The 17,259-nt window shown below is 39.1% G+C and overlaps 1 protein-coding gene across 1 annotated transcript in view; it reads left to right on the top strand.

The window, feature by feature from the left end:
- The window catches only part of LOC139759487 (GTPase-activating Rap/Ran-GAP domain-like protein 3), a 628,035-nt gene that overhangs the window by 568,667 nt on the left and 42,109 nt on the right, over positions 1-17,259 (top strand). Inside the window, 3 exon segments of the mRNA XM_071681664.1 lie at positions 5,644-5,724; positions 8,280-8,378; positions 12,435-12,491. Of these exon segments, the coding sequence (XP_071537765.1) occupies positions 5,644-5,724; positions 8,280-8,378; positions 12,435-12,491 (237 nt within the window).

Below are 17,259 nucleotides of genomic sequence, written 5' to 3' on the forward strand. Positions count from 1 at the left end.
TTTGTTTTCTAGCACCTTTGTTTGCACCTTATCACTTGCTAACATCTCTGTCTTCACCTGGACCTGTTTTCTACCACTTAGTTTGACCTCTGTGTTTTTTGCATATTCTGGACGCTTGTGTCTGCCACTCGTCACGTTCTCTAACTCCTCTAAGTATGAGAGACGGTACATGTAGGCAGTTATGCATCCTCGTCCATTCAAAAGGCGTTTTGATATTTTTCTCGGTTAAGAAATCCCCAGGGGGAAAGCGTTTGAATGAAAGTCTATATTTGTCGATCTAATCTTAACGTTTGTCCTCACTGTTCGAGTCAAACCTCCATTAAAGAGGATGTAAATAAGTTCTTTCTCGAGGGTAAGGCTGTTGTTCAAGAGTCTGACTGGGACTCCGGGAAGTCTGATGCCAATAATGTGTTTGTGACTTTGTGTTAATTCTCGCTGGACAACGTTGATCCACACTGCTTGGAATATTTTCGATCCACTCTGCTTGGGACAATTTTCAGATGGCGTTCAACTATCTGTATAGTTCATTGAGCATCCATTTTCTTTTTCTTCTTCTAGTGATCTTCGAAGACTAGTAGTGTCGGGAGCAAGCGAAGATCACTGATACTGACAGTGTTGAGAACTGGGCCGAGAATTGATTCTTTGTGTAACAAGTGGTTTCTGTTAGATGATAAAGATTGGTTTATCTACGGTCGACTACGATCAGATATTCTTCTGTAATCACAATTAGGTCGAATAATTCCCACAGACTCTCCAGAAAACGTAAATGCCTCTCTCTCTCTCTCTCTCTCTCTCTCTCTCTCTCTCTCTCTCTCTCTCTCTCTCTCTCTCTCTCTCTCTTCTCAATACTCCTTTATGTCTCAACTGTGTTTACACCTGTGATCAAGTTGCCTGTTCTCTCGCCCATCGCGTCATCCCGCTCGTTAGGGTTTGTAATGGGAGCGAGTCTAGTCTAACCTTGACGCTTTTGATCCAGACAGCTTTTGTTGTTGAAGGTTCTGCAGGTGTGTGTGTGTGTGTGTGTGTGAGTTAACCTTCTAGTGTTAAGTGATAGTGTCGGCTGGTTCACTAGTTCACTCACAGCCTTCAGGCGAGTCAAGAGAAAGAAATTGAGCATGATGAATTTCGTAAATCTTTAGTAGCTCTGACAAAGGCTTGCGGGTTCCTGTATTAGAGGTAACTTGTTTCTTTTTTCCTGTCTGTAATTCCTAAATAAGTTACCTGATGCATTCATGTGCGTGATGATAGAGACAGATGTCAGAAGACCAGATGGACTTAAGCAGACAAATGTGCTGAAGGAGAGTCATAGTAATCCACATTGAATTTTACATAGATGGAGACAGGATTGTAAAGCAAAAGGTTCTAATCTCATTCTAATCCAATCCTAATTTGAGGACGGGGTTGAGGATCATCTCACTGCTTTGGTGCATCGTCCTTTAGATTGAAGGGGTTCTACAATACCTTTGCCTTGTCCAGATCATTGAAGGCAATGAGTCTATCTGGCTTCTTCGTTGAAGAGTTTATCTCGTATTTCTTGGTGTCTAGCTGTTGTAGTACAAATGGCCTTAATCTTTGTTCCGACGACACAATCTGTTATCTCAACTCTCATACTTTCATGGTAGTCTTTCAGTTTGATAAGTCTATTGATATTTGTCATATGCTTCAGGTATTTACTGCATTGAGTGAGACATGAGATATATCAGCTTCAAATTTAGTGTTGTTCGTCGACTGTAAGATGACACTGGTATCCACACAGTTACCAGTCGCCAAGTCTTAGAGTGTTGAATCAGACACAAAAGAAGAAATGTGAAGTACGAAGTTCTGACGGCTAGCTTTGGTTGGGGATAAGTTCTCCCAGTCCGTGTGACAAGGAAGGATCTCTCCACTTCATCTTGAACAACACAAAGCCTTATCCTACTTAGGTCGACAAAAAGTCCTCTGAAGTTTCTTACCTCTTAAGTAGATTGCACTGAACGGTCAGAGGGGAATCGCCGAACGCCCAGCATTTTGGGAGCTCCATCTTAGGTATGCGCCGAGAGGTCCGTATAATCTGTTAAGTCTTGTGTTGTCAGGAGCTCGGTATGCATTACTGCACAAGGTGGCAGCATATACCTGCCACAGACGTGAGGTGCAGGCATTTAATTGAGATTGTCAAGCGGCTGAGTGAGGAGATTGAGGAATATCTCCTCCGTGCTACCAAGTCCATAGACGAACATTGTGTTATTTTTTTTTCGACAAAAACTTGGGAGCGACGTTTTCTCGTCTACTACTGATGCCCATATGGTTCACATGACGGCCTTCTTGATGGCAAACGACAGCATCTGGTTCTTGTATTTCCTTGTCTGCTCCTTAGTCCTCGCTCAATGATAGAACCTGCAAATATATCCAAAGGTTGGTTATATATATATATATATATATATATATATATATATATATATATATATATATATATATTTCCACTCGAGAATTTCTCTTTAGAGACTGTGATTTGTTCCTCTCAGCTTATGCACAGTGAGTGGCACTACCATTACTTTGCTCTCCAGGAGGCGCGGTGTGCACGCCTGGCTCTGCTGGCTGGGGTGGGGGACAGCTAGCTCTCCAAGTAGGGTCACATTGCCTCCAGGGGAAGATAAGGAGGACATTGAGGAGGAGGAGGAGGAGGAGGAGGGGATGGCCATGGCTGGAATAATACTGCTGTGTGTACAGAGGTTGAAGACTAGTCTTGTTAGACGTGGTTATACGATGTTGTTAGTGACGGTTGCTTTAAGTGAGAGAGGGAAACCCCCGAATACTTAGAAGGGAATTTTGTTTTGAAAGTGTCCTGTAACTTGTTGCAAGGACCGAGCAGAGTGTTGATTCATCCTAAAACATGGCAGGTTTGGATTAAGGCGAATGGGGGGCGCCTCTGTCTCGTTAGGATTATACGTTGGGAAAGTTCCCTGAAGGAGTTTTGGTTGGTGGTGGTGGGGGTGATGTGGTGTAAGAATGCTGCAGCGGTCGAGGTGTGAAGAATTGGTTCTTGTCCATAAGGCAGTCGTGAAAAAAAAGAAAGAATATGTTGCTGAAGTTTGTTCAAGGGTGTTGAGTGAGTACGGGAAGCCTGTTCCAAAATGGTTGAAGTTTTGGAAAATACATGAGAGAGAGAGAGAGAGGTGGACCACTGCACGTCAAGATACTTGCCGTCTTGCCATCTCACTCTTCTGTGATGCTTGTGCTTATGAGTTGTTCGTACCCTCGTTCGGTCATCCTCCCTTTCTCCCTCCCTCCCGTCCAAGGTCGAAGGTGAGCCGGGGCCTAGCGTGATCTGGAGGGGGTCCACAGGTGTTTACCTCCTGACTCGACAGTGGTGGATTTGTGGGTGCGAGCCTTAATTGGTATTAACGATTGTTGGCTTGCAGCTCCCTTCTCTCTCTCTCTCTCTCTCTCTCTCTCTCTCTCTCTCTCTCTCTCTCTCTCTCTCTCTCTCTCTCTCTCTCTCAGGGACCAGTTAGTGCTACGCACTATAAAGCCGTGCTATTCTGATAGTACATTGTCGTAAGCGCTCGTGAATAGGTAGTCTCTCTCTCTCTCTCTCTCTCTCTCTCTCTCTCTCTCTCTCTCTATTTTTAGGTCACCGACATGTACCGGTGCACCCAACCCGCACCCACTCGTTTGTCCCTGATGATAAAGACTCCATCTAAACTTTCATAAAAGAAAAGACAAAAAATTCGGGGACAACAAACTCAGATACTAATAAGATCGTCTTACTGTCGTAAAAAAAGAAAAAAAAAAAGAAAAAAAGAAAAAAAAGGATAAAAAAGTGATTCTTTCCATACAAACTTTGCTACTTTGGCAACCTTTTACCTTCCTCAGAGGTGTTCCTCTCGGTTGTCTATCTTTTTTTTTAATATATGCAAATATGACGGCAGCTCATGTGAAACTTATTTTTCCACTCGGCCGTTAGTTTAGAACTTGCAGAGAACTTTATATACTCTGATGAACTCTGTTCCAGGTAACTCAGATAGAGAGCAAGTGTATATAGCATCATTATATATATATATATATATATATATATATATATATATATATATATATTTATATATATCATCGTTCATGCATCGCACTGACAATTTCTTCAGGGTAGATATTCAGAATTTGCATTGGTTCAACAATTTTCTACCTTGATTACCGCCACTCTTAAACCTCAGGATCACAAATTATATATTGGAAATTCCAGAGCTAATCTTCTGCCACTGTCAATGCGTCTCTCGTTCGATTTTTGAATTCTGTACTTATTACTACAGAAAAAAAAATGAAAATGAAATGGTAAGGAAGAGAGTTTAATCCACAAGCCATAGCTGTGAGTATTCATAAGTCAGTGTGATAGTTTGAAAGGACGTAAAGGACTAATGATTTTGTCTTTATTTCCTCCTATGCTTTTGCTGTTACTTGGTCTGCTGGTCTGTGTTTCTAATTACTCCACACGGCTTCGTTGGGACGGCCGCTGAGTGACGGATTAGGACGTGGTTTCGAGGGTAATCCCCTTTATATAGATTAATGCCACCCCTCTTTGCCCAACCTGTAGACAGACGTGTCGTAATTTCTGCCGCTAATGACGCGGGACACACAGTCAAGGTGTCGCCTAAGAGTTGTATGTCGCAATTAGTGCGACACATGCTCGTCAAGGAACCTAATTACCGTCATGTATCACCTGTCCGACAGCTTCACTTAACTACCTACGTTCATAGATGTGTCTATAGAGTGTCGAGCGGTTCAGTTAATTAGTAATTAATGATTGAGTAACGTATCATCAAGTGCTGAGGTAACTGACCTTAGGGACAACTAGATGTCTTTTTCTTTTAATGAGGACGCGCGTCTCCTGCGGAGATTTAAATCTATTCTGCCTCTCGCCTCAGACAGGAGTTAGCTAGACATCTCTGGCGACGAGGGAAAATGTCACACACGCACACACATACACACACACACACACACACACACACACACACAGACACACACACACGCGAATGTAAAACTTCCTTCCTATACAACACGAATAGGTAATTAGAAATTGGCACGCACACACACACACACACACACACACACACACACACACACACACAAGGAATTTCATTTTTTCCCAAACGAGGCCAGGCCAGTATATGTGTTTGAGGGGTGATGGTACACTGAGCATTTGTTCACGTCCTGTAGGTGCAAAGAGTTAATTGCACACTCATACATACGGCAATATATCATGTTCTCTTTTCCATCCTGTTTCAGTTTTTAGCGACGTTTTGTATTCCCCACAGATACATGTATTCCTCATGTTCCTCATGAACCTCATGTGGGGTTCATAAGTTTTGAAAATTTGACTCGTTGTTTTTGACGCTCGTTCTGTAGTTTCACAATGGCTCCCACCCAGGACGATTTTCCCCTTCGGAAAGACAAATTTTATCAGATATATGTCTCTCTGTGTCTCTGATGGACGGGGCCCCTCAACCTCTGGTCCACCCTACAGACCATAGTGTCTGTCCGTCAGTCTGTCTTTATTCAAGAAGATCCCTCACCCTCCTGGTTCCTCCCGGCTGGTCATACTCCATTTCTCTCTCTCTCTGTGTCTGTCCTATGTAGGACGGGTTCTCACCCACCTCTGGTTCTTTCCGACAGACCATGCTGAACCGCCGGGCCTTCAGCGACGTGTTGCCAGACCCGCCCAGGTCATCTAGACGGAAGGAGGAGGCACGTCAGGTGAGTTGGTCTACCTATCTCCTCAGTCATCATTATCATCCGTGGTCATCATCGTCCGTGATCATCCTCCAAATCATCACCAGCACTGGGTTATCGTTCCCATCATTCTCAGTGATTAATCTCTGCGATTATTCTCATAAATTATCATCCTCAGTGATCATGCTCTCTGATGATTATCCTTGATAAACACCCTGTGTGATTATTTTATATATATATATATATATATATATATATATATATATATATATATTTTTTTTTTTTTTTTTTTTTCAAACTATTCGCCATTTCCCGCGTTAGCGAGGTAGCGTTAAGAACAGAGGACTGGGCCTTTGAGGGAATATCCTCACCTGGCCCCCTTCTCTGTTCCTTCTTTTGGAAAAATTAAAAAAAAATAATGGGAGGGGAGGATTTCCAGCCCCCCGCTCCCTCCCCTTTTAGTCGCCTTCTACGACACGCAGGGAATACGTGGGAAGTATTCTTTCCCCCTATCCCCATATATATATATTGGGAATCTTACCTCTTCAGACTTTAGGCCAGTCCTTTTCACTAAAAACTATATTTTTTTCTTATGAATCAAACCCCTTTTATAATTTCCAATTTAAAACCAACTGTTAGTATTTCCAGAATATATATTTTAAAACGTGAAAAATTCATCGTAATGAGTCGTAAAGAAAAAAACTAGAAATTTAACATATAGAATATTTTCTCTCTCTCTCTCTCTCTCTCTCTCTCTCTCTCTCTCTCTCTCTCTCTCTCTCTCTATTTTTTCTCTGTGGTCCCCCTACCCCCTACAGTGTCTGTGTTACAGCTGAGGGATGCTGTCCAATTAAGGGCATTCATCACATTCCAAGTAATATTGCCGGAAATTAAAGATTTTCGGCAAAGGCGAACTTCCCCAAGTTTGGCAATTTAACTCCCAATGTCCGGTGGTGGCTGGCCTGCTCTTGTCCAGCTGATTCTCTCTCTCTCTCTCTCTCTCTCTCTCTCTCTCTCTCTCTCTCTCTCTCTCTCTCTCTCTCTCTCTCTAAGAAAACCTTTTCAGGGACTGAAAGATTATTCAGTAGAGCAGAGTTCGCAAAAATATACCTATATTTTTCATTCACTTTACGAATAGGGTTTGTCTGTCCCAAAGAGCAATGATATTTCTAGACACTGTATGCTAACAAAGACTTGTAACTCTGCTTGTCTCCCAAACATGTGTAATGTGCTAATCATTTCAACGATATACTGTTTTCAAAATTGGACTTTCCATCTACATGTTCACATTATTTTCCAAAATAATTGCTAAGCAAACTATGTATCTGCTGTTGTTGTTTTCCCTAGTTTAGCTATCTTCGTTTAACATCCAATAACCTGAGTCTTAATTGGCTCATGTTATATAAACAAAGTAGACTCTCTGCTCCCTAAGAACTTCATTTCCTTGATGATTGTATTTAATGTCATAAGTAACACGATGGGTTTGGGTTCATTCCCTGCCCTTACGTCTCTTTCTTTCTCAGCAGAAACAAAATATAATCTAACTTTAACGGAGAAATTGACTTGTAACGATTTTTAACTTTGTCAGGCAGAGTTCCTACGTCACTGATAGTAATTACCTTTCTTGCAGCCAGAATTCCTGAAGTTTGGATAAGTCAACCTTACATGTAAATTCACAAGATGATAATGATGATCTTTCGGAAACTAGAATTAGTCTCAAGCTCCACTAACTGTCTTTAGTCTTGAGGTCGTTAATGTTTTGGGACATGACTCTCCTGATAGGGAAAGGTCTTTATTCTAATTATTCTTCTTAACCTACCGATTGCAGATTGTGAATCTTACTAACTCTACTTCTCATTAACAATAGCTTGACCCAAATCTTACCAACACTTTCCATTTCCTTATATTTAAAAGTTTTAAGCCCAATTTGTCTCCATTTCTTAGTACTAGAGGAGTCCCTAGATTGATACAGTAGTCGGTCTTCTTGTATCTAACTAATTTTACTCTTCCTCGACCAATTAAGCCTCTGAGCCCTAATTAGCTTCCTAAACCTTGAAAGTGAAGTTCCTAAGATTTGAACTTTCTTTCTTCTGCAACTTTGCAGATATACTTTTTAGGGCTTTCTAATTATGGTGTTTGTGAATTAGCAGATTGAGAATCCTTAAGATTTCTAATTCTCATACGATAATTGGCAGAGTTCTTAGATCAAAATTGTTATAATGATATTATATTTTTTTTTAATTCTTTTGATTCTTCCTAACAACATCTGGTAAGAGTTGCTGAACCAAGGGTAACTCTCAACTCTCCTGAACTCATCTGACGGAATTCCCATGGCTTGTGGGTAGAGTTACTAGACTACAGTAAGGCCACTGGAATAACTGGTTAGAGGATGGTCTCTTTAACCCCAGCAATCATCCATAATCATCCAAATGTTTCTAAAAGATAATCTAACTCTCATTGAAACTCTGTGAACTATGTAGTTATGTCTTTCCTTGAAGAACTGGTTTTCCAAAATTCTGCCAACTGTACTTCCTCCAGACGAGGTTCCAGGCTCCCACTGACTCTCACTGGTCTTGCAGGTGGAGTTCGTGCGGTTCGGGCAGGCGCTGAAGCTGGACACTATAGTTAAGGGTGATGCCCCAACCTCCCTGGCAACTACGGGTCTCTTCAAGCGCACGGTAGGTCAAGTAGGAGTGGGGAAAAGAGGGACAAGGAGGATCAGGAGGAGGTTGAACGGGAGATAGTGTGATATGGAGAAAAGAGGAAGAAGGGAGAGTTTTAGAAGCAGAAAGAAAACCTTGAATATAAAAAGCAATGAAAGAACTGAAAGCACAGAACAGGGAAGAGGGTCACAGGTTAAACATGAAATTTAGATAATGGTAAATTATGGACGAAAGGAGATGAGATGAATTAGGATGAGGATGAAGAGAGGAATCAACAGAAGGGTCAGGATAGATACTTGAATAGGAAGAGGGCTCGGTAAATAAGGTAAGAATGACGAATTACAGTGCTACTAAATTAGATGGAGAGGATATGAAATTAAAGATGATAAGGCACACAAAAAATGACAGTAAATGACGAACTGATGTAGTAGGATATGAAATTTAAGGTAAGAAGGTGATAAGGAAATAAAGGTGATTATACACAAATTATTAATGGGTGAAATGTTTAAGATAGGATGCAAATGGTTTCTTATTGAAAAAACAGAGATGTTAAAGCAAACTTAAAAGAAAAATAAATGATAGACAAGGAATGAGAGGAATATCGAGAGACCAAGAAAGATTAAAGAAAGTAAGTGTTTGTAAATATATAGTTATAAAAACAATGTAGACAGTCCGACCACAGAGGAAGAATCATATTCAGGTTTATGTTTAGGTAAGACGACAAATATTCGGTAAGGAATTGTAGAAGTCTTAGTGAGATGAATCCATAGAGTTAGAATAAACTGGCATTGGATAAGTTATGTTTAGATGTATACTGAGGATGAAATAATAGTGCTTTCGTAACTAAAGTTTATCTCATCCCTGTGGCATATACTGTGGGTCCTCCAATACCTCAGTCTTCATTATTTTTCGCTGATTTAGTAAACACGGTCGACCTCGTTGTAGACAAGGAGGACCTACTTTCCTCCGGCTGACACACGTTACCTGAGCTGGCACCTGGAACAGAAATATATATATTGCAGATGACAGCTAGAGAATGGACGTAAGCGAATACGGCCTTTCTTCGTATGTTCCTGACGCTACCTCGCTAACGCGGGATACGGCGATTTTATCAATATCAAAGAAAAGAAAGATGTATATGAACCCAGCAGCCCAATACTGGATTCAAAAATGGACCCGAAGAATTCGTAACCAGCGACACTCACGTTCTCAAATTGACTTTAAAACAGGAAATACTTCTCAGGGCAAATTATATCTTGGTAAAAATGCTCTTACCGATTTTGATATCATTTATTACTTTTATAAATGTTACTTGGTGAAAACTCTGCGTGTTGTCTGCCTGGAGTTTATAATGTGATTGTCCTTATGTGTAGCTCATTGAAATGAGAATCCTACTTTTTCCTTGTTAAACTGAGACACACACATGTTCAAACACTGATGCTAGATTGTTTAAACTCCCTCCTCATCTTCAGAAAGTGTTTACCGACGCCACTTTCCAAATTCTTAAGAATTCCCTTAAGATGTGTACAGTGCTTCTACTGTTTACAGTAATTAGATGACTACAGCATCAAGACTGAGTGTCGTTACAACCTTCAGTGTCTTTGTTCTAATTGTTTACAACTTTTCAATTTCAGGTGTTGTTTGTTTTTATAACCTATGTACACGTGTATTTTGGAGATTTATATATATATATATATATATATATATATATATATATATATATATATATATATATATATATATATATATATACCTGACTCTCTTCTGGATGTTTTCATGAATTACTATCCATGTATTATTAGAGTTCCATGTATAAATGTTACGATATCTCGTAAAAATGTTTAGACACCTTTTCATTGATGTTCTCACGAAATTATTTTTCAAGACTTAGCTTCAGAATGTTTTAACATCCGAATGCTCTTCTACCCTCGTTTGGCTGTGTTTAGCAGTTCTCCAGTTATGATATGTGTGTAAAACTTTTGTAGATATATTGTGAACTTTCATCCCAGACTCAAGGAATTTCTTCATTCTCAAAATGTTCATGGCACTTAAGTGACTGTGTGCATATAACTATTGCCTACAAAATTCCAGTCAGTGTCACTGTCTTATAAACTATATTCATTAATCCTTTTAAAATTATTTTCTACATCTAATATGATAGTATGTGTCTCGTTAAGAATTTAGTATATTCCTCATGGTACTTTTAGGCAACCATTTAGAAACTCTTCATTTATTATTGTTTCCTAATATTGTTAACTGTCGTGTTATATTGCTCCCTGTCAACTCCTCTCCTCTTAGGTGATTATATATACATATATATATATATATATATATATATATATATATATATATATATATATATATATATATATATATACTTAAATCTCAAGTGACCTTATATTTGATTTTGAGGTAGATGTTTCATGAATGTCAACAAAACCTTCAGTTGAGCTTCTTTAGATTCCCTTTAATTATGATAGTTACTTCTCTTTGTACTGCTCTAAGGACCTTCTTTGTTGTGATGTTTAGAAACCTGCACTTCAGATGTTTAGAAGTTCTTGAGGTCAAATAATTAAAAACTTTCTGCTTCATACAGTCAGGACTCTGTTATCATATGTATCAGAAAAACTCTCTGAATGTCTGATACTTTCTTTGGGATATTCTTTGTTGAAATGTTTAAGTATTTTGTCGTCATATCCGATTACGCCTTTCGATAGACTTCTAAAGACTGTATCTATCAGTATATCCACAGATTTTGACTCCTGGGATGATTTAGAAATCAGCTAGCATATTTATAATTTCTTGCATTTGATTCACTCCAAATATCTTTTGAGCTAAAACACAATTGAAACCATGATGAAAGTTTCAATTTAACGTCTGGCTTTCAGATTCTTCTTAATTTCGTTTTTGTGAAGACTTTACACTTTTCTTTTTACTTTGTGTTTAGAAAACTTTTCATTAGACAAACAGCTTTCTTAAAACCTCATGATGTCCATGGTTCAGATCTCAGGAATCTTCCTTTAGCGATTTTTCAAACTACCGAAACAGTATGAAGCATCTTTCTCGTTGTGGCATTTATGAATCCTCTTAGAGGAATGTTTGAGCTCACAAAGTGTTTACAAATCTTGCAGCAGAGCTCAGGAACTATCTCCTCTGATACTTGAGAACCTATCACAGGTGTTTTGTATAAAGAAAATAATAATGCGCACATTAGCTTATTCACTATCAGCTAAGGGCCTTCTCATGTACAGTGTTTTGATACCCTCCTACTGAATTATTACATGAGGCTCCATAGATGCAACGATAGTATATCTTCTTGGGAGATTGTTCAGTGGCTAGCTTTTGAAGATAACCTTGACAGCTTGAGATGTTTCTGAAGTCTGCACAGCTGCCAGAAGACCCGTCTTTGGTTTAGAAACCGCTCTAGTAAAATATCTACAAATCTTACTCTTCCGTTTTTTGTTTGAAATGTCTACAGAATGTGTAGTCCCATTTCTATAAATATTTTGCAGATCTTTTAGGTACAGGATCTTTTTGAATTCCTGAGAGTTTTGTATATAGGAAAATTCTCTTTTTTTCTAAAGTGTTTAAAAAGTTTTTTGTTCTGCGTTCTCAAATTTCTCTTTGAAATGGTTCTGAAACTTCTAAACACCACTGGAAGCCTTTTCTTTTGTAGTGTTTATGAAATCTTCAAATGAATTTTGTACTTACAAACTTGTATGTTTCGAAATATTTGTTTTTGTAAGCGAGTACAGAATGTGTGTGAAACGTTTAGAAATGCTTCTCAATATGTGTGTGGAAGAAATACAGTAATGTACCATCTACTCACCCTTATAGAATCTCTTGTAAACCCTTTTGTAAGAGAATGTGTATAGAATCCCTTACCCATTTATATATAGATCTAAGGACACCCCGTCGCCCCTTTCTGAAATGTTTACTTACTCTTTTTACCATGTGTTTATGATTCCTCTTGGTAGTGCTCCAAAAGATGTGGTCGAATGCCCAGAAAGCATTCGAACCTACCCCTTAGTAGTGTTCACTTGTCTCTATTAAGATGTGTCTTTCCCCCAGTTAACAGAGGGCTCTAATGGTTCTCCTTCCACCTCCACCACCGCTCTCCATGCCAGGGTATGTCAGCCCCTGCTTGATCTCTCTTGCATCTGTCTGCCTGCCTGTATCTTTCTGTCTCAGAGGGATTCACTGGTTCCTCTTCTACCTCCACATCCGCTCTCCGTGCCAGAGTACGTTGCCCCTTCGCTAGCCTGCTGGTTCTTTTGCATCTGTCTTGCCCGTCTGTCTCTGTCTGTCTGTTTGTAGATAATTTTGTGTCCTGTATAATCATTATATCAATATAATCCCCTTTTTTCATAATCATTTCTTATTTGCTGTCTGGCCAGAGTAACCCCCCCCCCCCATCCCCGTTGAGTCCCTCTTTATCTCTTCCTCTATTCTTGTAACTCTCTGCTTATCTCTTTTAGCTGTCTCAATCGATCCCTTGTGTCTATTTGTGTTTATATGTATCTACCTTAATATCCCTGGCCTCTTTACTCCTCTGTATGGCCATGTTAGTATTCTGATTCTGTTCTTCTGTCTGTCTCGTATCTTTATCCGTGCCTGTTTCTTTCCAGCTGTTCGATCTTTTAGTATTTGCAGTTCCTTGTCTGTGATTGTATCTCTGTAGCCGTGCTCTTAACTACCCATAATTTTCTCCAGTCTTTGACTCATCTTTCTCTGCATATCTACGTCAGTGTTCGTCTTTGTTATGCATGAAGTAGCCTGTCTCTGTGCTCGAATGGCTGTTTGAATAGTATCCAGCACTTATACCTGCTGTATTCATATGTCTCTTGTAACTGAAGTGCAATATTCAAGTCTACAGCACCTTCGCACCTAAGTACATTTGTGCACGTTCAAGTACCTAATGTTATTTCAGGTCTGCACGACCGTTCATAACTTTGATCGGCCTCTGTTCTGTTCCAAAGGGTTTCTGATGAGGTGACTCCCTAACTTAGTGAGATTTGAACCTTCATTGTTGTGACAGCTAGAATCACAATCTCTTTATTTTCTAAGGCTGGGAAGACTAGGTATCTGATGAGGAAACACACACAAACACACACGTCCTGGCGAAGGCTGGATGTGTGTGTGCGTGTGTCTGCATACATACATAGGAATAAAGCCATGATACATAAGTTCAAGGTTAAGAGATGAGGCAGCTTGATTGTAAAGCTTTTCTTCCCGTAACTTACAAATGATAATCCCACACTAATCACAAAGTAATCACACACCTTTTTGATGAATCTGAATACAAATAAGAAACTGTCGGGTGCTATTGGAGGCAAATAGTCATGACTTTAGTACACCTAAACAATGAAAGGTTCAAATTTCCCCACGATGATAGTAATTCTATTGCATGTTATAGACTTTTTTCGAACTTTTGTTTCAAAATACGAAATGTGATCACAGTGTCTATACCCACTAATACAGTCTCTTTTCCTGCGTACCTAATCCTTATGTCTTGTGTATCAACTATAACTTGTGTTTGGTCCATTTAATACTCTGTGCGCATCGGAGTGTCACTTATATTCACGAGGTAACAAAAATCTTGTATGCTCATCTAGATCCACCTTGCCTCACGTCTTCGTGTAATCATGCATTTTCTACATCACTTTCTCTGTGTGTATATATTGGTTCCGCCTACCCGACTCTTCTGGTACTGACACATGCACACAATATCTCATATCAGGAGGGTTTCTTACACACACACACGCACACACACGAACGTATAGTTCAAATATGATTGTTTTTCTAAATTTCTCATCAACCTATTCGTCCGTATCTTTTTCTCTATCTTAATAACACACTTCCACAGTGTTTACAAGGTTCACATCACCCCGTGCACAGATGTCTCATAACTATGTCGCATCGCTTGAGAGCACCATCCAACACCTTAGGCATGTTGGTTTAGCTATGCTGCTCTGCTCTTTCATAATGTTGCCCTTTCAAGTTATATCTCTGTGTGTCTGATTATTTTTTCTATGACATTCGCCACCAATCTTAGTCTTTCGATCTAAAGTCTTTAAGTATATCTCTGTCTGTATCTCTTTCATCCAATCCTTATCTCTCAAATACAAAATTATATCTCTAGTTTTCACATCCCTCATTCAAGCCCTCATCTCTCTCTCGCTCTCTCAACCAAACCAACTCATCATCTTGAAGTAGGCCTTACACTGGCAGACAATGCCTTCTCAGATTCCCCATAAATCCTGAAGGTAATCCTCGGCAACACCTCCAACTAGGAAACAGTTTTGCATGGCCGATTCTGTTGCCTCTAACCTTTAGGCTTTCTTTTTTAACCATCTACTACCATTTTCTTCCCGTCTGCCACTGTGTTACAGTGCAAAAGGTCATGATTCACACAAACACACACACACACACACACAAATACACACAAGAAATTGGATCCCACGAGTGTATAACTCCCTCCCCATATAGCACAAAGAGGTATTGCACATATTATTATTATACATTTCTAGGACCCATTTCACGAGGGATATATATAATATGTAATGTAGAAGAATTCCCCTTCATGCGTATAAAAACTTATGCCTCAGTACGTGCAAGCACGACGAGTCTTTGTGTGCAGTAATTATACACCGTTGCATTAAAGCAAAGGTATTCAAAAGAGAATGCGAGAGAAAGTAGTAATGTGCCAACAGTGGGCGCAACAAAAACAAGGACAAATAATCAACTTAATCAGTAGGTCAACAAAACATACTTTATCAGTCCTAAGTTCACTTCTAGCCTGAAAGTAAACTGTTCATTTAATGTAGACTCTTTACACGAATGTAAACTGCAAGATCCTTTTTTTCCTGGCCGAAACAATAATTATAAATAAATTTTGAAAATATATATATCTCGTATTTCCATTCATAATTGAAGTTATTTTTTCATAGATTCGTAAAGAGAGTTACTTTGTCCACTCTGTTCGCTTCTTTCGTATCATAAATAAGGTCGTGGCAAGATAGACGTTTCTAGCCCTTTCCTTACCTCATCAGAGTCTATTAGACTTCAAACATGACTTCATTCTCATTCTAGACATCGTAGTAAACAAACAAACTTGGCATAATGAATTACATATTAGAGATATGCATTGAATACAGCCTCTGAAATGGATCTTTTGATATTCTTTAAGGATAAAGCGTTGGTGGGAGTAAACGAGATTAGATGTTTAAGCTTAATGGATTGATTGGTATTATGAATGTCTTTGTATTTGGTCATATCTCCCTGTGTGGTGGGGAGAGTTCATACTCTCCCACAAAGTCCAATCGCTCGACTAACTGTCTTGTAACTAGTAATATCTCTCTCTCTCTCTCTCTCTCTCTCTCTCTCTCTCTCTCTCTCTCTCTCTCTCTCTCTAACACTTTCCCCCTACGACCCCACTCAACACCCCATTTCACCGGATATACTGAGGGGTGGGTGTAAAAATACGACCAAGTTTATTCGATAATAATTTCCCGTCATGGAGTGTAAACCATCCAATATATTTCTGGTCATTAGAAACGCACTACCCCTGTAAACCTCACTCACTCCCCCGAAAAGTTTGCTTTATGGGTTTGCAGCAGCTGAAACCCCACACTAATGTCGGGGGTACATGGCGGGAATAGGGCGATTAATGTCGCAAATGGGGAGAGTAAACAGAGAAAATGCAATTCCGAATTCGAAAAGAAGCGCGTGATAATTAGGGAGTACGTAAGATTTACCAAAAGATTCAGATGATAAACGCCAAGAAAATTAGTGTATTATTTTGTATAAATCAGTATGAGCATAGAGAGATAAGACAATGAATGAAAATAAATGAAAACGAAAAAAAAAAGCATGGGAACGTACACCGCGAAAGAATATTGGAACGTGTTATGAACACTTTGAGTTAAGGATGCCATGCAGAGGCGACGGTCGGCCCGCTGTCCCTTAAAACCAAGGCCGGGACTCCACAATGGAGTCATTCTCTGCCAAACGTACCATCTTACAAAGTCACTCACGGGTCATAAAACAAACTAATAGGAGTAATACCACCCTTTTATAACGTATCCCCCAGCCATCGCTTTTCCCCGGAAGACAGGAAATAAATGATTCGAAAACTAACTTTCCATGAACTCTCGGCCAAAGCAAAACAGACTACAAAACGGTGATCGGTGCTAATGACACGGACTGTAACTTTACTGAGGAAATCTGAGAGACGGTAAAATCGACCATAAAATTGAAGATAGGAAGTTAATGATACACAAAGAAACTTTTCGAGACTTTGGGCAGAGAGAGAGAGAGAGAGAGAGAGAGAGAGAGAGAGAGAGGATGAGGGAATAAAGCAAATAGGTATGAAATATAAATAAATGATCACCGACCTAGGAAGGTCAGCGAGAGGCAGGTTCAGGCACCTGTGATTCAGTTTATATATATATATATATATATATATATATATATATATATATATATATATATATATATATATATATATATATATATATTATATATATATATATATATATATATATATATATATATATATATATATATATATATATATATATATATATATATATATATATTATATATATATATATATATATATATATATATATATATACATATATATATATATATATACGAATAAAGTGTATATGAACGCTCACCTTCATAGAACATACAAAGCTCCAACAGCCAGGATCGAACCTGGGACCCCTTGTGCAAGAGGCAGGGATGCTAACCGCTAGGCTAAGGGACTGTATGATAGGAAACAACTATTCCAAATACTAAGTACTCGAATACCTTTCGTCTCACAATGGTGAGCAACGGGGTCTATCGGTAGTTTCCGAACAGAACACATAGCCAGCTGATAGCGTTT

This window comes from Panulirus ornatus, chromosome 33 (genome assembly GCF_036320965.1).
Source record: "Panulirus ornatus isolate Po-2019 chromosome 33, ASM3632096v1, whole genome shotgun sequence".
NCBI lineage: Eukaryota > Metazoa > Arthropoda > Malacostraca > Decapoda > Palinuridae > Panulirus > Panulirus ornatus.